The 25,510-nt window shown below is 38.2% G+C and overlaps 2 protein-coding genes and 1 long non-coding RNA gene across 4 annotated transcripts in view; 1 reads left to right on the top strand and 2 right to left on the bottom strand.

Moving 5' to 3' along the window:
- Positions 1 to 434: 434 nt before the first annotated feature.
- On the bottom strand, positions 435 to 5,924 carry pcdh20 (protocadherin 20). The gene is made up of 2 exons (XM_079597844.1): positions 5,747 to 5,924; positions 435 to 4,747 (listed from the first exon to the last, which is right to left on the bottom strand). Exons 1-2 carry the CDS (start codon positions 5,795 to 5,797, stop codon positions 2,150 to 2,152), a joined length of 2,649 nt encoding a protein of 882 aa, XP_079453970.1. The 5' UTR covers positions 5,798 to 5,924; the 3' UTR covers positions 435 to 2,149.
- Positions 5,925 to 8,020: 2,096 nt separating this feature from the next.
- Positions 8,021 to 24,250, top strand: LOC306990683. Its single transcript, XR_013795911.1, has 7 exons — positions 8,021 to 8,162; positions 8,375 to 8,555; positions 9,968 to 10,044; positions 19,782 to 19,967; positions 22,026 to 22,167; positions 23,004 to 23,144; positions 24,109 to 24,250. It is a non-coding gene; the product is annotated as an uncharacterized lncRNA (long non-coding RNA).
- The window catches only part of eml6 (EMAP like 6), an 82,751-nt gene continuing 72,835 nt past the window's right edge, over positions 15,595 to 25,510 (bottom strand). For both annotated transcript variants that reach the window (XM_079597841.1, XM_079597840.1), the window contains 7 exons: positions 24,097 to 24,285; positions 22,955 to 23,127; positions 22,003 to 22,165; positions 20,004 to 20,107; positions 19,766 to 19,919; positions 18,894 to 18,994; positions 15,595 to 16,438 (listed from right to left, as the gene is read on the bottom strand). In XM_079597841.1, coding sequence (XP_079453967.1) covers positions 16,414 to 16,438; positions 18,894 to 18,994; positions 19,766 to 19,919; positions 20,004 to 20,107; positions 22,003 to 22,165; positions 22,955 to 23,127; positions 24,097 to 24,285 — 909 coding nt within the window. In that variant the 3' untranslated portion in view covers positions 15,595 to 16,413. The remainder of the gene's footprint in view (positions 16,439 to 18,893; positions 18,995 to 19,765; positions 19,920 to 20,003; positions 20,108 to 22,002; positions 22,166 to 22,954; positions 23,128 to 24,096; positions 24,286 to 25,510) is intronic.

The following is a 25,510-nucleotide window of genomic DNA, read 5'->3' as shown; positions in this document are numbered from 1 at the left end:
GCATTCAAGGTATACATTTGATCCGTAGATGCATTTCCAGAATCTAACATGAGATCTTGCATCTCAAATCAAGTCTCTCGACTCGATATTTGTTTATTTTTATTGAATATTCGAATGTTTAGATATTTGTACTGGAAAAAACAAAATCAAATTTCATCATCATTTACATGAAATGCAAAAGGACTTTAGACATATTAAGTCTTGTTTTCTGAACAAAATCATCACAATTAAGCGAGTTTATACTTGCAACTAACAATGTCTTCCATTGGGGTCAGAAAAATCAACTTAATTCAAAAATTAAAACTAATAATTTTTCTGACCGCATTGGCAGATATTCGTTCTTGTTTTAAGCATAAGTTTGATACATTTTTCATAAAACAAGAAGTAATTTAGTTTCTCAAGTACGTAATTGGATCTTGATTTAATTTTTTTTTAGATATTTTTAGAAAACAAGAAAAAAATACAAAGAAAATAAATCTTTGAGTGAAAATAGTTTTTTCAGTGAATGTAATGCATTTGCCAAATGCTCTTATCTGAAGCAACCTACAATATATTTGGGGAATATATTATATAAAAATCCCGAACCCTTGACATTGGCATCACTAACACCACCAAGTTAATAATGCGCTGTAAGATGCTTGATTTTGACCCGCAGATGAAAATGTTCTCCGGTGGATTTGAGTCTCCTGCTGGTTTCTGAACACATGTTGCTGGTGAAGTAAGCAGCTTAAGCGGTGAACCTGACCTCAGGTGACAGGCCCTACTCGCAACCTGTGCACCGCAAAGCCTCGATACATTATCTGTCCTCCTGCTTCTTGTGGTGGTTTTAAATGACTGCTTTCCATTGTGAGTGTTGCAGAGAGATCCAGAGAGAGAAAGGGAAAAATGAAACCAAACTGGTTTTTGGAATAATAGAGGTGGCGTGTGGCCATGGCTGTTTTTCAGAGAGCTTGAATGGTGTTCACGAGCGATGACAAGCTAAACACACACTCCTGATCTGACCTCTGCGATGGGTCGGGACACTGGAGAAACCATCCCATTGGTCCGACACAAAGAGGTAGATTAAAAAAGGACAGAACGAGATGCCAATCACACCACAACAATTATAAGTGATACTCGTGTAACTTTCATGTTCTGAAGACTTGTGCAATACAGTTCTGTGTATTTCTCAGAAAATATAATCACACAAGATCTCTTCCGTTGCTTTTCGAACAACAGCAGAATTTGTGTAAACAAGTTTGTGGTTTCTGATAAGACGTTTTCTCAATAACCCTTCGGATTTTATCTCTCTTACAAGAAAAAAATTCAATGCTTTGTGTAGACATTTCAAGATAGAGGCACTTCAACTTAACAGTGTAGACAAGATCAAATCAAACACTGAGATGTGGTCTTTGAATTCTCATAATGATTTAGATTCCCAAGAACAATATCTTGACAAATTGACAGTGTATATCCAGTTGATTAATGTTTTGAGCAGTTACTGCTGAGTCATGCAATAAAAAAACCCCACCAGTTTAGTTGCTAACACATGAAAAAACAACATATCCAAGCTATTAATAAGAAAATAAAGCACTTTAATGTTCACGAATTCTTTGCTTGCACACCAGAGAAACAAGATCGGAGAAATGCTGCATTAGCCTCTTTGAAAAAAAGTGCACAAACAAACGTTAAGAATTCATCACAAACCAGTTGGAGAAAAACCAAGACATTTTGGGGCTCAAGAGATTAATTGCACACCAGCCTAGTATCCTACGGAAAACACAACTTCTGCAAATCACTGAGAAATCAACGTGGCATTCGTTTCTCATCTCTGTTGGAAAGGTGGAGGACAAACATGAGGAGCATTACATCCGAACGGGAGCCATTGGGAGAACGACGTCCCTGTAGATGAATGCAAAGACAGGCATATAAACGAGCGTGGACAGTTTGACACAACACACTGCTGAGGGCACCGTTGTAAGATACATTAAAAGCATGTTGGGCAGCAAATGCAAAGAGCAAAATCTTTATATTTTGCATCGATCCTCTCAATATATATATTTGTAGATTTCATCATAGTTATATAAAACATACCGTATATACAATATATCTTCACAAAACACATTGTAAACAGAATAGTTTGGGCAGTCTTTTGCTGAGCAGGCAAGTGTCATATGTTTGAAATCTCCATTGGGTTCTTGTCCACCATTTCATGGTTGAGTTTTAAAGGAATCTCAATGTCTAACCTCTTCTTTTTCGGCTTTCTTCTCTTGCAGCAGATAAACGTCACCAATGACACGACGGTCAGAAACAGTCCGAGGCAGGTCACCGTAAGCGCGAGCAACACCATCATCAACTCGCCACACGGATTTGGCACTCGATCTCCTTCCCTCCCTTCCTTAACCGGAGGATCCTCACCATCATTGATATCTACCGCTCTGGACAACAAGCTTTGAATGAGCGTCTCATTGCTGACCGTTTCATTCACAAACAGGTTGACCAGCACAGTGGAGTACAGTTCTGGTTGACCGTGATCCCTCACTTTGACCCACAAACTGTAAAGTCCTCGATTGTTCAAGGCTTTCCTCAAGGTGATGTTTCCCGTGTACGGGTCGATATCAAACGATCCCGGTTCTCCGTCAGTTCTCTTGATGATGCTGTAGGCAATAACAGCGTTCATTCCCGTGTCCCGGTCCACCGCATAGACCTCCGTTATCGACGTTCCTGGAAGCGTGTTGGGAAGCACCAGCATGAACGATTGGTTGGACTGAGGGAACAGAACAGTGGGAGGGTTATCGTTCACGTCTAGGAGGAGAACGGTCACCATTGTGATGCAAGAAAGAGCCGGTTCGCCTCCATCGATCGCCTCGATCCACACATAGTACGTTCCCTGCTGTTCCCGATCCAAAGGGGTTTTGGCGCGTAACGCGCCTCGTCCGGTGTCAATCACGAAGATGTCACTCCCGTTTAGGATTGACAACGCCACCCATCCGTTTTCCCCGGCGTCCGCATCCGTAACCGTAAGCACGCCAATCTCCCCGAATCCTGGAAAGTTCTCCGGCACGAAGAAAGTAAAGTCCTTGTTGATAAACCGAGGGCTGTTGTCATTGCGATCCCGCACGGTTATAATCACGGTGGCAATCGACTCTTTTCTCGGCGTCCCGCGGTCGACGGCTCGCACCATGAATCGGTACGTCTCCTTTTCCTCGCGGTCAAGAGAAGTGGACACCGACAAAACCCCGGTTGACCTATCCAAGCCAAAAATGGTGGGAGCGTCGGCACCGAGTAGATAGTAAACCTGACCCCTGCTTTCACTGTCCGCGTCGGTCGCCTGAAGCTGAACGAGGAACGTGTTCGGTGGGTTGTTCTCCTCCACTGTGATCTCAACGAAGGATTGCTTGAAAACCGGAGCGTTGTCGTTAACGTCCAACACATGGACCTTAACCACGGTGTTACCTACTAATCCGTGAGCGTTACGAACCACAACGACCATTTCATAATCCTGTTGCTGCTCATAATCCAGTGGTTCGGTGGTCTCAAGCAGGTACTCGTTTTTAAAGCGCTCATAAGGTACAAGCCGAAACGGGCCGGTAGTTTCCAGAAAACACTCTATCTTCCCTTGTGGCTCTGTGTTTTTAATGGTAAAAAAAGCAATTGGTGTAAACGGTGGCTCTGATTCACTTAGACTGACAACACCGTCTTTCTCGGACGCGATGTAACGCGGCACAACGGCCGGAGGTCCGGAAAGCTGTCGGATAACATGAACGGTGACCGTCGCAACTTCTGGAATACACGTCGGCCCGTTAGCCAGTACGATTAGCTTGTATAGCTTTCCGGTGTTGTTGTCTATCTTCCCTGCTAGCTTAAGAACTCCAGTGATTGTATCCAAATGAAACAGGTTTCTGCTTTCTTGGGTGACCCGTTCGCTGAAGGAATACGTGATCAAGGCGTTTTCCCCCTCGTCTGGGTCGTGGGCTTGTAGACGAGCCAATTGCGCGCCTTTAGTGGCGTTCCCATAAAGAGTAACGTTCACTTGCGACTCTGTAAACTTAGGGCAATTGTCGTTGACGTCAGTAATGATAATCCTCAGAGTGGCAGTGCCTAAAAGCGGTGGAGTTCCTCCGTCCTCAGCGATTATATCAGTCACGTACTCCGCGTGCGCTTCTCTATCAAGATTCTCGGTTATTATGAGGAACGGCGTCAGCTCCCCGCCTTCGTTCTCCTCTACGTCTAACGTGAAAAACCCGTAGTCGTTAACAAGCCAGTACGTTTGAACGCTGTGAATCCCGATGTCAGGATCCACTGCGGATTGCTCAACCGCGAACCTGGCGTTAACAGGGGCGTTTTCCGGGACGGAAACCCTGATTTCGTCGACGGGGAAATGCGGACGGTTGTCGTTGACATCCTCGATTATGATTTTAATCTTAACCAGCTGAAAGTACTGCTGAGGAAGGATTAGCACGTCGAGGAAGATTGCGCAGCCTTGGCCCTCGTGGGACTCGGCGCACAGGGTCTCTCTGTCGATCTCCACGGCTGATGTGAAAAGCTCCCCCGTCGTGTTGTTCAGAGTCACGTACTGCTGGCTGTTCGTCTTCAGCTCCAGATTGAACGAGCGAGAGGGATCACTGGAAAGACCCAGGTTTAAGTCCGCAGCGATAGACCCTATGAGTGTCCCTTTAGATAATCCTTCTTTTATCTTATAGATGAGGTGACTGAAATTTGAAGAGCAGGAGAGAGGACCGGTGTACAAGAGGAGGATGAACAAACCCTAAAAATAAACAACAAAAAGTGTTTAGTTTGGAAGCTACAGAACTATAAGTGAAGAAGCATCACTTTGAAAATCAAATGGAATACATAATCATAATCAAGAAAGCAATGCAGATAAATTATGCATTAGTTGGACAGTAAGATGGTTGGACTAACAACATCCACACTAATATATTAATATTTACCCAATTATTTACCATGATAACCACAATTTCTGTAGTTATTTTACAATCGAAAGATATTAATATTTAATATTTAAACCTCTTTCAAACGGTCTGCAATGCTTCTAGAATATTTCTCTCAGTGTAATTTATTTGGTGATGCCACAGTTTTAAACAATCGACTGTCAAATCAACTTTAAATCAAATGTTTTTCGACAGAAACTATGATTATCAATAAAAAAATTTTAAGGGATTGTGATGAAACTGCAAACTAAATAATAATACTTTATGCTCGCACAACTATTTTTTTTAACACACACGCACACGCATACACATACACGCACGCGCGCACACACACACGCGCGCGCACACATACTCTCTCTCTCACACACACACTCTCTCTCTCTCACACACACACACACTTTCTCTCTCTCTCTCTCAGACACACACACACACACACACACACACTCTCTCTCTCTCTCACTCACACACACACGCACACACACAAATCTTTAGAAAAATCCATCAAAATACTTATTAGACTTTGATTCATATAGGCTATAGCCTATATAGAATTGGTATAGGCTACGTATTAGGATGCACATTTGGATTAAATAAAAAATCATGGATTAAAGATATATATAATCCAAAATCATAACATCCATTCAAATACTTATTAGACTTTGATTCATATACATTTAAAATTGATATAAGTATTAGGATGAATCTGGATTATATAAAATCCCGAATTAAAGATATTATTAAAAACATATCAAATATACTCTTAAGAGATTTTGATGCCATGATAATTCAGTTGTCCATGAATGTAAGAAACTTACCCATAACTCTCCTTTGCTGCGAAGGCATGTTCCTCTGTTAGTGTTCCACATGTTTCCCGTTCAGTGTTGGCGTCACAGGGAACGGGAGCGGGATGAGTTCACAGTAACAGCCGCATTATGAGCGCCTGTGAGCGGCTGATTCCTCGCTCGCTGCCCGATGCGCGACTGACGCGCGACTGACGCGCTCTACTCATTCATCTGACCGATACACTCCGACACGCCCACCGCATGCTAATGAGCTCCGGCGCGACCAATCCGCGTGGGAGGAGGAGGGCCGTCTAGGAGGAACTCATTTGCAAGTCAAATCTTTTTTTTTTTTTTAAGTTTATAGTTATAGTCTAAATGATTTATTATTTTGTGGTTAAGAAAACACCAGCATGACAGGAATGTCGATTATCTTTTCTACACTTTGGAATTAATTTAACATTATAATATAATGTAATAATATAATATAATAGCCTATAATATAATATAATATAATATAATATAATATAATATAATATAATGTAATATAATATAATATAATATAATATAATTTAATAATTTGATGTAAAATGCTTGTGCTTTTCCTCATATGTAAGTCATATGTAAAGCAGCTGCTAACAATCATAAATATGATGTGTATGATTATAGTGTTCACTGATAAAGTAAATTATTTGGATATATAATATATTTTTACTTTAGAGAGTAAACAGTTTTGATATTTCATTAGGTTCTTCATATCAGTATTTTTAAGAGTGCACCACAATATTTCATATTTTTAAGAGCACACCATTAATATTTCGCACCACAACTGTGCAACCCTAGAGAAAAGGATACACATATGCATGAGTATTATTCCATGTGTATCATACAGCACAGATAATCATAACTAGATCAATACTGCAGTAATAAAATAATAAGTTCCCGGTGGAAGGAAAGCGGAGGAGTGCTTTTACAGCCTGCGGTTGAGATCACATTAACTCTCAGCTTTACATTAACAAGCTCATTGTAAATATGAGTCACTTTCTTGGTCTCTGCCACTCTTGATGAACAAGTATTGTAGAACTAAACGCTTGCTTATTTGCTGCATCTTGTTTTAAAAACCATAGTGGTTTTTCCTTGCCTTCCAGAGCATCACATTAGTAATAATGTGAGGATTAGTGTTAAAGAATACAGGATGAAGCATCAGCGTAACCTTCACCAAATCAACTTCTTTTAATCTGAGCATTTTTAACCACATCAACAGATGCTGCAGTGATTGAGAACATATGTGCAGAGTAACATAAACTGAGCTTTAACTCGGGATACACACAGTCCCATGGAAGACTTTGCATCACATGACACATGTTTATCTTTAAAAAAAAAAAAAAAAAATCTGTTGATGTTTTTTTTTTTTGCCTTGCAGATGGTAAAATGTAATTTATTTTACATTCAAATATGTATCACAATGAAATCAAAATGAACTTTCCTCATTTTTAATGGAATATTACAGTTTATTATAAATGATTTATGCACATCATTATTTTTTAAATCCATGTGCCTCTTTGATAATAATAATAAATACTAATCTTTAATGAAAATAATTTCTCCCTCTGGCAGTGACATCTCTGACGAGGGCGGGGCAACCTGTCACTCACATGAGATCCACCAATAGCAAACCACAATCATCCAATTAATTCCCAACGAACACAATAAAGCCCCGTCCTACCTTTGTTCTTGTTTTTTTTAATTGCATAATTTATACATACAAAATCAGGGCAGGAAGCATGGTTATATCTCTTGAACAATCATAACAACAGAAACAAAACATAAATATCATTGATTTGCGTAGATAAAAGTTTTATTGTAGGCCTACACAGAAAAAAGAAAACCACAATAATAAGTTTAAATCATATCTTTAAGTCCTCATGTCGCATAAAAAAAATCCCACTTTTATTGTTATTTATAAGTCTAAGGGGTGAAATAAAATAGTTAAATTTAGCAAGACAAAGGAGACTTTAGCCATTTTTGCTTGTGAGTGAAGATTTTTGCATTCAAGATAAAGAAATTAACATATTCAATTGACAACAGCTTTGGCTTTTCATAATAAAAGATAACATCGTTGAAGACGAAGATGTGGGTCACATTTGTAGGGCATAAAAACGTAAGAACTTAATTCACACATTTGTTCTTGTTCGCGAAGCCGTTCACTCGGATATACGTCACAATGGCGGGAAAAAGACCAGCGCAACTTCCGTTTAACAACGACAAACCAGAAATGAGCTCAAATATCTGGCTCAAATTCAGAAACACTCGATTTACCTGAGCAAACAGCTCTTAAATAAATACTCAGTGCTACTCTCTCTAATTAAATGTGTTCGCTGTCGTTTAGCTGCAGGCCAGAATGCGTTAGTGTTGCGACACACAAGGAATCTGTGCTCGAGTTTGTTCTCAGGTAGGCTTCCAAAGTGTCGAGCATTGTTGCTGTATTATTATCATGTGTTTATAAGAACCCTTAGGTTCTTTCACATTATTTTCAATCCTAATTGACAGAATTTTGAACAGATTTACAACCCTGAACGCAACAAAAATGCCGAGAATGAAACTCATTATCTAAACGTGTCTCTGAGTCGCTTTTGTGCTGAAACTGGTTTGTTCCCACCACAGGTGTGTGACAGTCCTCGTGCGTCAGGAACCATTAGTAAACGTTCTCTGTGTGTTCTTGAAGTTTCGACACGCCTCGTGAGGTTTCAGAAGAGTTCAGTTCCGCGGAACAGGCTTTCAGGTTCACGGTGGGAGGAATATTAAACAACCGTGTCTCACTCTTCAGTCCCTCAGGGCTCGTAGTGTGAGTTTACAGTAGCACAGGAGGATCAGGCATCGTGCTAATCAACATACTACTGTTCGTTAAGTACTTTGTTTTCACAATGCTCTGACTGGAAGCTTGTTTCCGCCACGGAATAAAACAAAAGATAATTGCTTTTTATCTCAAAAATGACTTTATTTCTCAGGATTGCGAGATAAAAAGTCAGAATTGCGAGCTATAAAGTCAGAATTGAGAGAAATAAGCTCGCACTTCTGACTCTTTTCTTGCAATTGCGAGTTTATCTGTTTATATAAGTTTGTTAACTTTAAAAAAAACCTGTTTGATAAAATGTAGATTGAATCTAAAAAAACTGATTAGTCAGTTGTTGTTTGTATTTTGCATTTAAAAAACATGTGCATGGATTAATCATTTGCAATAAGACCAATTACAAGGACCAGCTCTTAAGAAACAGTTCATGCATCTGACCCCTGAAGTGTGTTTGTTAGTGTGTTTATGGCATACAACTGATTTTATTTGTTAGTTATTATGCAACTGTTTTATGCATGTTTAAAAAAAAATAAAGTTTTTCAATAAGTTTGTTCACTTTAAAATAAAACCTGTTAGATAAAACGTAGATTGAATCTAAAAAGACTGAATAGTCAGTTGTTGTTTGGATTTTGCATTTAAAAAAACGTATGCATGGATTAATCATTTGCAATAAGACCAATGACATGAAACAGTTCATGCATCTGACCCCTGAAGTGTGTTTGTTAGAGTGTGTTTATGGCGTACAACTGATTTTATTTGTTAGTTATTATGCAACTGTTTTATGCATGTTTAAAAAAAAAAAAAAGTTTTTCAATAAGTTTGTTGACTTTAAAAAAAAAACAACCTGTTTGATAAAACGTAGATTGAATCTGAAAAGACTGAATAGTAAGTTGTTGTTTGGATTTTGCATTTAAAAAAACGTATGCATGGATTAATCATTTGCAATAAGACCAATGACATGAAACCGTTCATGCATCTGACCCCTGAAGTGTGTTTGGTAGAGTGTTTATGGCGTACAAGTGATTTTTTTTTTGTTAGCTATTATGCAACTGTTTTATGCATTAAATTTTTAAATTTGTTTTGTATTTTACATTTAAAAAAACATATGCATGGATTAATCATTTGCAATAAGACCAATGACATGCAACAGCTAGTTCTTAAGAAACCGTTCATGCATCTGACCCCTGAAGTGTGTTTATAGCGTACAACTGATTTTATTTGTTAGTTATAATGTAAATGTTTTTATGCATGTTTAAAAAAAATAGTTTTTCAATGCATTTAAAGTTGCTCAACAGAAGTGCTCTGCATAGTCGTAGTGCAAACCCACACATCAACTAGAGAAAGAAGTGTTTGCTTTGCACCTTGTGTTTGCTGAGCTGAGTGTGCACCTGGTTTCTGTTCTTCAGGGAGTGAAGCTTCATTCAGTGCGAGTGACAGAACATCCACATCTCCCTTCTTCTGACGGATGTATTTAAAGCCGCAGGTACGAGACGTTTACATGTCAGAGCTTGTCTTTACATGACACTCATGCATCAAATGATCACACACACAAACACAATGCATGTGGAATTATACAAGAGAAATGAGAGTGTGACTTAGGCTATGTTTACATGGAAACGATCTGAAGAGAAAACACAAAAGTGGCGTTGCGTTATCACTTTTTATTCTGCGTTTAGACTAGCGTTATGGGGGGGAAATCTGCGTGAATAAGGTGACGCAGAAGTGTGTGAGATTGGATGTAGTGTGCACTCCAGACGGCTAGGTGGCGATGTGGAGCACTGAAAGTGAAAGAGACGCTGACACAGTTTGTCATGTTTAATACGGTAAAGCTGCTGCTTTAACCCTCGGTGCTCTTCGTGTGTCGCTCAGAATTATTATTTTTTTGGTCAATGAAATGAATGCTATATTTTAGTTTGATAATGTTTTGTTATTGTCCTGTACTGGCGCATGCCTGTGACGTAAACGTGTACGCGACGCCTTCACTGTCTAGCAGACTTTTGTGTTTTTACCGTTTTTACCCTTTAGACGGGAACGCGACGGTGGAGCGTTTTTAAGATTTCCACTCTGGAGGGTTTCACTTTTTTGCGTTTTTAAGCCTCAAAAACGCCGTCGCCGTGTAAACGAAAGGCACATCCGATAAAATACTTTTACGTTTTCACCCGCGAGCGTTCTCGTGTAAACAGGGCCTAAATGTGGTACTTTCTAGTTCTTTATGTTAGTGCTGAGATGAACACATCTACACATTTCCATCAGCCGTATGGTTTTATTTATTCAGAAAATGAGATGTGGGCACTTGGGGTGTGTGTGTGTGTGTGTGTGTGAGATCTCATTTAATGCTGGCTTAAGGACACCGGGAGGCTGTACGGTGAAACGCTGATTGCCAGTAAATGCAGTGAATGTTGCATTAGATTTCGGGCCAGATGTCATGATACTTTGTGCTCTAGTTTTAATTAAAGCGCCTTTAAGCCACATTGATAGCAGAGCTCAGAATATATGAGAAACGCGTCCCAAAGCGACCCGCGGGGAACCAGGCGAGAACAACAAATATGTTTTACACTCATTTCACATTCAGAAAAAGAGATCGAAAGGGTGCAAAGATAAAGTCAATGTTCGTCAGAACTCATTTCAAACCGCAGCACACTAAAGCTTCAGCCGCTGGAAAACACAACATTTCTGTGGTTTTTAATTTATAAACCATGAAAACTAAAGCTGAAGATCTTATATATCTGTCTATATATAACAAATCTGAATGAAAAAGCTTATAATGTTCAGTGCTATTGATACCAGTAAAGACTTAAAGATCTCTCTCTCTCTCTCTCTCTCTCTCTCTCTCTCTCTCTCGCTCTCTCTCGCTCTCTCTCGCTCTCTCTCGCTCTCTCTCTCTCTCTCTCTCTCTCTCTCTCTCTCTCTCTCTCTCTCTCTCTCTCTCTCTCTCTCTCTCTCTCTCTCTCTCTCTCTCGATCCTTTAATTTCGCACATTATGCTGCATTAGCACAAGACTGAGCTGGATTTGTGTTATTTAAGTCTGTGAAACATTAATGTAGCAGCACTTATGCATAAGCCACGTCTCAAACGCTCCAGTCAGTGTGACACTAAAACCCCAGTGATCCGCAGGCCTTCATTTATAACGTGTGTAGAAAGCGTCCTACATTGGATCTAAGAAGATCACTTGTGATCAGCATAAGTGCGTATGCATGCTTAGAAACTGAGCAAAGATCTCTTTTAATCATTTGAATGTTGGTGTGGATTTTTTTTTTTTTAAACATTTATGCGTTTTGGCCGTTTATTTACACGACGACGGCGTTTTGGGGGCTTAAAAACACAAAGCACAGGTTTTTAAAAATGATACCGCTATAATCTCTGTGTAAATCTTAAAACTGTGAACGTCATGCATGTTCAGGCCATAGACATGTATAAAGGCTAGATGGCTCAAGGCGGAGTCAGCTGTGTCGTCAACTTGGCGGCCATCTTAGGTCAGGAGACTGCGCTGCTGCTCCCTGCTGCTGTGGACGGAAGGTGAGTGACAAATGCTCGTAACTTGCTGAATTCTTGATGGATTTACAAACGGTTTGGTTTATTACAAACCTTATTAACGTGGCTATGATTTGTGCTGATGCCGATGTTTAAATTGTAGCTTCACGTTTTGAATGTATGCAGTATGCAGTTAAATAGCCGCATCCCTGACGTTTATGACACACCAAGCCGTTTGAAAATCGGTTGAAAATTGAGCAAGATATAGTTATTTCAGCACTACATGCACAATAGACTTTAATGTTATAACTGGACGAGCGGACCTGTCCTAAAATGGCCGCCGTGTGACGTCGTCGGGTCCCATTGGCTCTCAGCGCCGGTAAGCCATCTAGCCTTTATACATGTCTATGGTTCAGGCTATAGGAGGATCTTTGTTGACCTCTTTGTACGCATGCGCGAGTGGTTGTGTGGCAACAAAACAAGCAGTATGGCGGGCTGTAAAGACGCGACGAGCACTTTCAAGAGAGTTAGCGGGCGAAATCCACAATATATAAACACTTTAACATCTGAAGGCCGGAGGAGGTTTGGAGAGAAGCTCAAAATTTGTGTTGGTGACAAAATCGAAGTTATTCAAAGCCCATATGAACGTTGGTTGATTTGACTCAGTTTTATTTTATTTTTTATTCAATCTTCTATAAATACATAGTTACTAAGATTAACCATGAACAAATGAGCCTCACAAACATCAGAAGCTGCAGGAACTTCTTCGGAGCGTCCAGGTTCAATCGCCTAATTGCACACAACCACTTCATTTCTTTCGTTTTTCACGATCCTTTTCATCAGACCCCCAACGAGCCGTACAATCGACCACACAGCAAGAGTGAACCATCCTCTTCTCTAAATCCTCCTCCAAACGTGCAAAACAATCAAATTACAGGTATCTAGCGGTACGTGTTTCTTGCCACACGATTCCCATGATGCAACGTGACAAACATAAACAATGACGTCACAAAAGATCCGCCTATAGGCGTGTTTCTTTACAAAGTGATATTGCCATCTACTGGTCTGGCAGCAGAATGCAGCGCTTAGTCGTTTTCGCGGATCCGTGTGAACGTCGTCTGTACGTGAAAAATGCAAAGGAAAAACATGTCCGTTTTTAGTTTATCGCTGTCGTTTAAACGAACCCTAATCAAATCTGATAAATTTGATAAACGAGGCCCCTGATTAACAAGAAACACACGTGACCCCGAAGTGTGTGTATCTGCGTTCACTTCACTTTTCTTTATCATGTTTGAATATGATAATATATATTTATTCAGTACATTTATTTTATTTTGGGGGTAGGCTACTTGTTTTATGGGGGTATTTATTTATATATGTATTTAGTAAATTCATTATTGAGGGGACTTTTAGGGATTAATTTATTTAATTTAAGTTGTTTTTTTTATTTATTTTTATTCAGTACATTAAAAATAAGTTCAGCAATTTTCTACTTTTTAAAATAAGTTATGCAAGATTCAACTCATTTTTAAGTCAGCTTAATGTAATTTGAGTTTAAATGACTTTAACATCCAAGTTTGTACTTAAAAATTTAAGGTAGCAACTTATTTTAATTTAATTGTTTTTTTGTTTTTTTTTACAGTGGCATTTATAATTTTATTAGGGGGGTTCCTAATAAAATAATACGTTCACAAACGTTCTTGTGCTTTGATTTAAAAAAACAAAAAAACTTTAAAATGAATTTCGTGTCCATAATTCTGTGCAAATTCTTGATTTTATGTTCTTGTGTAAGTTGATTATCTGTAACGCATGAATAGTACTGAGTTCAGTGTGGACGTGGAGACAGTGTAAGGGTTAAGAGTGTGTGTTCTTACACCTGATCTATCGATGTGAAGATCTGACACTCACTATTGTCTGAGTAATGATAGCGCTGGGAAGAATGTGTGGCAAGAAAACACGAGTGGAATGTTTCGGCACCTTTACAAACCTTGAATTAATCCTAGTGTTTATTACTATAGTCCACAAGAATAGAATTACACGTTGAGCTGTGTGTTCATTGTGTGTGTGTGTGTGTGTGTGTGTTTTAGAGATCTCGCTCACACACATTCTCACTGCGGTGGGCGGATCTGGAATGCATTGTTTACTTTTATTTGCTGATTAGTGTTCAAAATCCGGAGAATAGATTCACTGACAAATCAGCTGCAGTTTAAAAAATATATATAATTACTATTAGAACAGTCAAAAACATCGTTTTCAAAATTTTTTTTTTTTTTTGGCCTATTTTGCTTCAATAACTTGCTTGCTTTCAGACTAGCAGAAAAAAAACGTTCAAAACACAGACTATACATGTTGAAGGAAAAATATGAGATTATTAGTAAATGCAAATTGAAATATATTTTTTTTCCTCCCATCTCATATGTTTTCCATCACCATGTCCAATTAGGGGCTCCGTACTTTAAGTGTTTATTTATAACTTTATTTAGTCTGTAGATTTCAACTACGATACATAGGCCATCTTTAAAGTTTTATCTTTTATTTTATCTATCTTTAAATTTTCTGCAGTGGGCGTTTCTGGAATGCATTGTTTACTTTTATTTGCTGATTAGTGTTAAAAATCCGGAGAATAGATTCACTGACAAATCAGCTTTTTTAATTACTATTAGAACTAGAAGCTACAGTCAAAAACATCTTTTTCAAAATTTGTAAAATAAATAAATAGATTTTGGGCGATTTTGCTTCAATAACTTGCTTTCTTTCAGACTAGCAGAAATAAAACGTTCTAAACACAAACTATACATGTTGAAGAAAAAATATGAAATGGGAGGAAAAATTAGTAAATGCAAATTGAAATATTTTTTCCTCCCATCTCATGTTTTCTTCCATCCTCCCATCACCATGTCCAATTAGGGGCTCCGTACTTTAAGTGTTTATTTATAACTTTATTTGCGTCTGTAGATTTAAACTATCTTTAAAGTTTTATCTTTTATTTTATCTATCTTTAAAGAGTCGGCAATCTCAACTTCAGCAGCTTTACACACCAAACACAAGTTTTTTATTTATTCATATCTATATTCTGACGGTTTGTTCATATATAATTTGTCTGATTTTATACATTGTATTCCTAAAACACAGTGATTTTTTTTTCTTTTTTTTTCTGTCTGTTGACAGTATTTTATTCAGGCACATTTATGGAGTGATAAAAATAACTTTTAACCTGGCTTTATTTAATTTAGGTCTATTTATTGGTGTGGAAATGCATACAAATTATTGATAGATAATGCCTCATTGGCTTATTAAAACATTTATGTATAAATCTCTTTGTTCTGCTGAATACTAAATATTAGTAACCAAAAAATTGACTTCAATAGTATTTCCCCCACTCCGCCCATGCAAAACTAGTTTTCTGTGTAGTTATGCTCATGAAAATAATTGATATCACTTCTGTCTCATTATTTAATCGGCCTGGCGAATGTTTTACTCAATAATGAACTAAAAATGATGTCTTTAGATGAGATGTTGTCTCAGACACTGCCACCATCTGGTGAAAGATGGAAACACTCTTCAGCACATTGTTCTCTTTAATTATAAAACAACAGTATTCATTCATGACCAACGATCACACAGACTTCGATTCATGCATTAGTATATATCTCAGTTAAACTGACCTCTGATCAGACAAATTACAAAAACATGAACATACAAATGACAGATATAACTGGATATATCTGCACACGATAAACAGTTGCTGTCACGTGATTGGCTACAAACAGTGCATCGCAATCTACACACAACGCTACTACATACATTTCATATAACTTTTATATTTGGACAGCCAGTGAGTTATTTTTTTTTGCAATTTTCACATACGCCAACAGTTCAAAGACCAAAATCTAATTTGCATACTTCATACGTAAATACGTACATAAAAAATAAATATTTTAACAAAAATAGCACAGGTCAAATATAACATCTACACATTACAGTACTTAATTTCTCCTGAGTCCCATGTATTTGGATATTTTTAACAGGAAGAGCATTTAATGAGAGGATATATATATTTGACATTTATGTACAAAATGTAAAAAGAAGGAGGAAAAAAAATTAAGATTGCATAATGCATGATTTTTTAAAACAATTTTAAAAAGCTCTAAGTGGACATATTCCATTTAGCACCATATATGCATCATGTGAACATTTCGGGGCAAAGATCAGCAAACTGTGTCTCCAAGGCACTTCAGAATAAACAAAAAATACATTTATTTCTGAAATATTGGCATGATTTATGAGTGTATATATATTTTTTTAAGTACATGTGAGCGTAAACATTGCACTTCACAGAATGGTCGTCTCCATCAGATCAGCATCCGAACGCTGGAGGAGTCTAGACACATCTCCACACGAACACACTGAGAGAGAGAACACGGGCATTAATACACACACACACACACACACACATCTCCAAACGAACACACTGAGAGAGAACACAGGCATTAATACACACACACACACACACACACACATCTCCACACGAACACACTGAGAGAGAACACAGGCATTAATACACACACACACACACACACACATCTCCACACGAACACACTGAGAGAGAACACAGGCATTAATACACACACACACACACAGAGACCGAACACAGGCATTAATACACACACACACACACACACACACACACACACACACACACACACATCTCCACACGAACACACACACACACACACACACACACACACACACACACACACACACACACACACACACATCTCCACACGAACACACTGAGAGAGAGAGAGAACACGGGCATTAATACACACACACACACATCTCCACACGAACACACTGAGAGAGAGAACACGGGCATTAATACACACACACACACACACACACACACACATCTCCACACGAACACACTGAGAGAGAGAACACGGGCATTAATACACACACACACACACACACACATCTCCAAACGAACACACTGAGAGAGAACACAGGCATTAATACACACACACACACACACACACACACATCTCCACACGAACACACTGAGAGAGAACACAGGCATTAATACACACACACACACACACACACACATCTCCACACGAACACACTGAGAGAGAACACAGGCATTAATACACACACACACACACAGAGACCGAACACAGGCATTAATACACACACACACACACACACACATCTCCACACGAACACACACACACACACACACACACACACACACACACACACACACACACACATCTCCACACGAACACACACACACACACACACACACACACACACACACACACACATCTCCACACGAACACACTGAGAGAGAGAGAGAACACAGGCATTAATACACACACACACACATCTCCACACGAACACACTGAGAGAGAGAACACGGGCATTAATACACACACACACACACACACACACACATCTCCACACGAACACACTGAGAGAGAGAACACGGGCATTAATACACACACACACACATCTCCACACGAACACACTGAGAGAGAGAACACGGGCATTAATACACACACACACACACCTCCAAACGAACACACTGAGAGAGAGAACACGGGCATTAATACACACACACACACACATCTCCACACGAACACACTGAGAGAGAGAACACGGGCATTAATACACACACACACACACACCTCCAAACGAACACACTGAGAGAGAGAACACGGGCATTAATACACACACACACACACATCTCCACACGAACACACTGAGAGAGAGAACACGGGCATTAATACACACACACACACACACACACACACATCTCCACACGAACACACTGAGAGAGAGAACACGGGCATTAATACACACACACACATCTCCACACGAACACACTGAGAGAGAGGACACGGGCATTAATACACACACACACACACACACACACACACACAAACACACACACACACCTCCAAACGAACACACTGAGAGAGAGAACACGGGCATTAATACACACACACACATCTCCACACGAACACACTGAGAGAGAGGACACGGGCATTAATACACACACACACACACACACCTCCAAACGAACACACTGAGAGAGAGAACACGGGCATTAATACACACACACACATCTCCACACGAACACACTGAGAGAGAGAACACGGGCATTAATACACACACACACACACATCTCCACACGAACACACTGAGAGAGAGAACACGGGCATTAATACACACACACACACACACACACACACACACACATCTCCACACGAACACACTGAGAGAGAGAACACGGGCATTAATACACACACACACACACACACATCTCCACACGAACACACTGAGAGAGAGAACACGGGCATTAATATACACACACACACACACACATCTCCACACGAACACACTGAGAGACAGAACACGGGCATTAATATACACACACACACACACACACATCTCCACACGAACACACTGAGAGACAGAACACGGGCATTAATATACACACACACACACACACATCTCCACACGAACACACTGAGAGACAGAACACGGGCATTAATATACACACACACACACACACACATCTCCACACGAACACACTGAGAGAGAGAACACGGGCATTAATATACACACACACACACACACATCTCCACACGAACACACTGAGAGAGAGAACACGGGCATTAATATACACACACACACACACACATCTCCACACGAACACACTGAGAGACAGAACACGGGCATTAATATACACACACACACACATCTCCACACGAACACACTGAGAGACAGAACACAGGCATTAATACACACACACACACACACATACACACACACACACACACACACACGTCAGCTCACCTACAGTCGTTGCCTCCTACACTTATCACATATTTGTCATCATAAGAGAAGCGGATGTTGGTCACATGGGCGGAGTGGCCGAAGTATCGCTTGTGTTTGGCCTGAGAAGTGCAAACCGTCAAACAAACATCACATTCTCCAACATATAATCCATTCATAATAATACATGTGTCCACTATGTGCTGCATTCACTCACACAAATACATGTGTTATATATTTACGGTAGGACATTTACTAAATATCTTCATGAACATGATCTTAATATCCTCATGAGCACGGGTATATCTGTGGCCATAGCAACTATACACTGTATGGGTCAAAATTATCCATTTTTCTTTTATGCCAAAAATCATGAGGATATTAAGATCATGTTCCATGAAGATATTTAGTAAATGTCCTACCGTAAATATATAAAACATGTATTTTTGTGAGTGAATGCAGCACAATCGTGAACATAAATGCACAACTTTAAAGGAGATTTTCTCAATGTTTCCATTTTTTTGCTCCTCAGATTCCAGATTTTCAATAGTTGTGTCTCGACCAAATATTGTCCTATCCTAACAAACCACACATCAGTGGAAATAGGAAATATTATTTATTCAGCTTTTCACATATTTTTTTTTTACCCATGTGACTGGTTTTGTGGTCCAGGGTCACATTTAATCTGCACTAGTCACACTTAATTGGCATTTTTCCCCAAAACGGATCTTTTGGCATTAAATGATATAATATAAACATAACATTTACTAATCTAATCTAATCTGTCAATCAAATCAGCTGCTCTCTCGTAGTAATGTTAGACGGTGACAGTACATCGCCGCAGTCGCACTTAAAGCCTATATATAAATCTGACTTGAGTTAAGTTGACTTACAAATTTCTCCGTGCAGGGGAAGTCGAAGAGCTTCACGAGACCGAAGTCGTCTCCGGTGACCACGTTCAGCCCGGCGTGAGAAACACAAGCGCAGTTCACGTCCGCTTTCTCTGCGTTACGAGGCCAGACGCCCAGAACCTCGTCGCCCAGCACACTGTACAGGAGAGAGAGGTTACCACGGTACAGCAGAGCGTTTACCACGGTACACTGACATCACACACACAGATCTGAGAGTCACCTGGTCCATGTAGCCCATGTGATCCGGTCCATCTGAGCCGGTTCTGTGACTATCTTCCCACTGGGAACCTCGTGAACCTGCCGCTTATACGAGCCTGTGGAGACCTGAACACACGCCACACAGCGACATTAGCATCCTCCCCCTACAATTATACTTCATTGGTTTGTTTGTTTTTTGTCCAGAAAGCTTATTTTATTTCATTTTGATCATATTTTTTGGGAGATTTTTTGTTATTTAAATTTTTTTGTCCAGAAAGCTTATTTTTTTTATTATTTTTTTTATGCAATTTTCTTAGATATTTTTTTTTTTGTTATTTAAATTTTTTTGTCCAGAAAGCTTATTTTATTTCATTTTGATCATATTTTTTGGGAGATTTTTTTTTCCTATTTTTCATTTTTTTTGTCCAGAAAGCTTATTTTATTTCATTTTAATAATTTTTTTATACAGTTTTTTTTAAAGATATTTTGTTATTTTTCATTTTTTGTCCAGAAAGCTTATTTTATTTCATTTAGATTTTTTTTAATGATTTTTTTGTTGTTATTTTTCATTTTATTTACCTTAAAATTACTACATTTCATCAATAAATAATAATTTAGAAGCAAATTCTTCAGACCTGCACACATGTGACATCACCCTTCACTAATACACTTTATTTATAAACTATAAACAGTAATATCTGAATCTACATGCACCAATGCTACTTTTTCTGAATGTCATAATCATTTATTAACAAACAAGTATTCATCACTTCAATAAGCTTACTGTTTCTGCCTTAAGTATTACATTGTTTAAATTAATAATTTTTTCACTAACTGTGATTTTGTATATGTACATTTCAGAAATACATAACTTAGACAGTTTCCTCTGATAACAGAACACTGTAAATTGTAATATGGACTCATACATTTTCTGTAAAACGATGTGTATTGTGAAAAGCGCTGTACAAATACATGTGCATTAATATTTACACACTACATTCATGTTAAATCGCAGTTGTAGCAACTTAAAATATGAACTGAAAACTGTTGTCTCCTGTAGAGCTGCTTCACATTGAGTTTGTTCGACAACTGATGAATTTTACAACATTATCATTTATTTTTCTGTTTATTAATGTGAAGCTGTTTTGAAACTATGACTTGATTTCTGGGTCCAAGTGAAGGGGTGTTTCTTTTATTATTGTGTGTGTGTGTGTGTGTGTGTGTGTGTGCATTATACAATGCCGTTAAAAAGTTTGGGGTCCGTACTATTTTTTTATGTTTTTGTGCTCACCAAGCCTGCATTTATTTGATTAAAAATACAAACCCCCCGTAAAATTGTGAAATATTATTCTAATGTAAATTATCAGTTTTCTATGTGAATATATAGTAAAGTGTAATTTATTCCTGTGATCAAAGCTGAGTTTATCATCATTACTCCAGTCTTCAGTGTCACATGATCCTCCAGAAATCAGTATAATATGATGATCAAGAAACATTTGATTATCAATGTTGAAAACAGTTACGTACAATTTTTTTCCAGGATTGTTTAAAAACATTAAAAATTGCACCGATCCCAAACTTTTGAACAGTAGTTTAGAGATGAAACTCGATAAATTCAATATCGTGCAAAAGTGAGATATTTCAAGCCTTTATTTGTTATAATTTTGATGATTATGGCTCAAAATTAGAATATTGTGAAAAGGTTTTCATAAGCTGTAAGCCATAATCATCAAAATTATAACAAATAAAGGCTTGAAATATCTCACTTTGCATGTAATGAGTCTATATAATATATTAGTTTCACTTTTTAAGTTGAATTACTGAAATAAATGAACTTTTGCACCATATTCTCATGTTTCTAGTTTCTCCTGTAGATATATATATATAGATATAGGATCTTAAATATAAAAAAACTTAAAATCCATGCTTTGTTTGTGCAAAATTGTACATGCACAAAAACCAGTTCATCTATTTATGGAATTTTGTGCAAACAATTGTTGTGATTATTTAGTCACTTGTACCTCGATGTATTTGCTGTCCGCAGAGAAGTCCAGCTGGATCACAAAGCCAGGAATATCTTTGCAGTATCCGATGCGATTGAGAGCCGGACCCAGAGTCAGATCGTAGAAGTCTACAGCGCAGTCCACCGAGCCGACGGCCAGCAGACGGTTATCACAGCTGAACCTGTGAGGCGTTATTACATCTGATTAATGCACTGCAAACAACACTCCTAAATCTAGATGCACTTACAGAAGCTACATTACTTCAGATAGTAAGTCTTGTTTATGAAAAAAATCATCGAAATTTTTTGTTTTTTTGCTGTTTGTCAAATGTTCAGAAAAATAAACTATTATTTGATATTTTTTCTCTTTTTAAGCAAAAACTTGCTCAGTTTTGATCAATTTTTCAGTAGACAAGACTTCATATCTTCAGTTATTTTTATATATGTGACGCTGGACCACAAAACCAGTCATATGAATAGATCTCACTTGCAAAAAAATGTGTGGTGTGTTAGGATAGGACAATATTTGGTCGAGACACAACTATTGAAAATCTGGAATCTGAGGAGCAAAAAAATTTAAACATTGAGAAAATCTCCTTTAAAGTTGTGCATTTATGTTCACGATTGTGCTGCATTCACTCACAAAAATACATGTTTTATATATTTACGGTAGGACATTTACTAAATATCTTCATGGAACATGATCTTATTATCCTCATGATTTTTGGCATAAAAGAAAAATGGATAATTTTGATCCATACAATGTATAGTTGCTATTGCCACAGATATACCCGTGCGGCTCCAGACTGGGTTTGTGCTCCAGGGACACATATTTGTTCTCATTTTAAGCAAAAACTTGCCTTATTGTAATAAAATTTAAATTTTTATATACATTTTTGATCATGTATTCTAACTAGAGATGCACAGATAGTAAAAGCTGTAATGTTTTGTGGGGTTGGACATCTTCTGACCGTATGTCCTGGATGGCCACGCTGCGGTCTCTCTTCTTGCCCCACACAGTCAGTGAGTTCACCAGCAGAACGATGAACTCTCCGTTCTCCATCCCGATCGCCACCATTTCCCCGTTCGCACTGTACGCCGTGCACTTCGCCGGGTGACCCAGACTCACTTTGTTCAGAAGTTTCTGGGAGACGAGAAAAAGCAAGTATTATTAGACATTCACTGCCATCCAAAAGTTTGGGGTCGGTAAGATCTTTAATGTTTTTGAAAGAAGTGCTCTCCATTTATGTGATCAAAAATAGAACAAAAATAGTGAAATATTATTATAATGTAAATCATCAGTTTTCTATGTGAATATATAATACAGTGTAATTTATTCCTGTGATCAAAGCTGAATTTAGCATCATTACTCCAGTCTTCAGTGTCACATGATCCTCCAGAAATCAGTGTAATATGAGAAACATTTATGATTATTATCATATTTACATGTTTATCTCAGGATTCTTTGATGAATATAAATAGTTTTATTTCATTTATTTGAAATAGAATATTTTATAAATGTCACCTTTGATCAAGTTAATGAATCCTCGCTGAATAAAAGTGTTAATTTCTTAAAGAAAAAAATATTGATGTGAACAAGTAGTGTAATTAATATGAGCCGTTATTTAAAGCAATATGCAAACATTAGTAATCAGATGTATGGAATCATTATGATTTATTGGAAGAGTCTCTTCTGCTCAGCAAGGCTGCGTTATTTGATCAAAAATACAGTAAAAATTATGAAATATTATTATAATGTAAATCATCAGTTTTCTATGTGAATATATAATAAAGTGTAATTTATTCCTGTGATCAAAGCTGAATTTATCATCATTACTCCAGTCTTCAGTGTCACATGATCCTTCAGAAATCACTATAATATGATGATCTGATGCTCAAGACACATTTATGATTATTATCAGTGTTAATAATTTCTGAAAAAACTGATAAATTTAATTTTTCAGGATTCTCTGATGAATACAAAGTTGAAAAGAACAGCATTACATGAAATATAATATGTTCGTGATGGTTCATTGAATCCTCTTATTGACCCCAAACTCTTAAACGGTGGTGTAAACACTCCCATTTCTCCATTACCCACACAATGCCTCACCTTATCTGCCAGGTCCCAGATGCGTATGGTTCCATCATCGCTGGCGGAGATGAAGACGTCTTTGGAGGGGTGTGTGGCCAGACCCCAGATGCGTCCCTGTGTGTGTCCGTTTATCATGGTGTTGGAGGCGGCGTTCTTCTCTCCCACCTCGATGATCTCGCCATCCTTCGTTCCCACCAAGATCTTTCCCTTTCATCCAACAGAGGAACATCACACGACTGTCCGTCTGCTAAACTAAGGCTGTGTCTGTAATCGCTCCCCATACCCTTAAATAGGGCACTTTTTAGGGAACCGCCATTTATAGTGATGTCCGAAACCATAGTGGACGTTATTGAGTGCACTCATTCAATCCCACAATGCACCACAATAACGAGTGTACAACCGATGCACGCTCAACGGCTAGAGAATACCCATAATGCACTGTGAGAGTCGCGCGCTGAATGAATTCCCGCGTGTCGCCAGAAGATGGCGCTGCAGCTGAATCAAATCATCTATTTTCCAAACCTTGCTGGTCCAGCGTATTATCATACCGGTATACATTTCAAATGATTATTATTAAGCACAAGCTATGCAAAATCGACAGCACTCAGTGTCCGAATTCACTCACTCGGTTTCATCAACTCGTAAGGAACAGTGATGAGGGTATAGGGGGCGATTTCGAACACAGCATTAAGGCCCGTTCACACCAAGGACGATAACTATAAAGATAACAATAAATATAAAGATATAATTCTAAAAATCGTTCTCCATATTAAAGAATAACAGAGTTCACACCACAACTATAACAACAAAGATATGAGGAACGATATCGTTGGGATCACTTTCAGAACGTTTTTTTTTCCAGCTGTCGAACGATAAAACACTGACAGCCAATCAGAATCCATTCTAATTTAAAGGTCTCGCGCATTTAAAATGGCAGATGACATCGCGTGCTTAATGAGACCGTTATCGGTCGTTGGTGTGGACGCATATATATATAGTTTTCTTTATTGTTATTTTTATTGTTATCGTCCTTGGTGTGAACGACCCTAAAGACTTTAAATGAACACAGACAGCAGGGCTCTTTTTTATGCTAATAACTCAAAATTCTAATATGTGACGCTGGACCACAAAACCAGTCACAGGGGTACATTTTTTGATATTGAGATGTATACATCATATGAAAGTTGAATAAATAATCTCTCCAGTGATGTGTGGTGTGTTAGGATAGGACAATATTTGGTCGAGACACAACTATTGAAAATCTGAAATCTGAGGAGCAAAAAAATGTAAACATTGAGAAAATCTTGAAAATATTTACGGTAGGACATTTACTAAATATCTTCATGGAACATGATCTTAATATCCTCATGATTTTTGGCATAAAAGTAAAATGGATAATTTTGACCCATACAATGTATAGTTGTTATTGCCA

Source organism: Phoxinus phoxinus, assembly GCF_949152265.1.
Source record: "Phoxinus phoxinus genome assembly, chromosome: 22".
NCBI lineage: Eukaryota > Metazoa > Chordata > Actinopteri > Cypriniformes > Leuciscidae > Phoxinus > Phoxinus phoxinus.
This window is presented reverse-complemented; position numbering and strand designations above follow the sequence as displayed.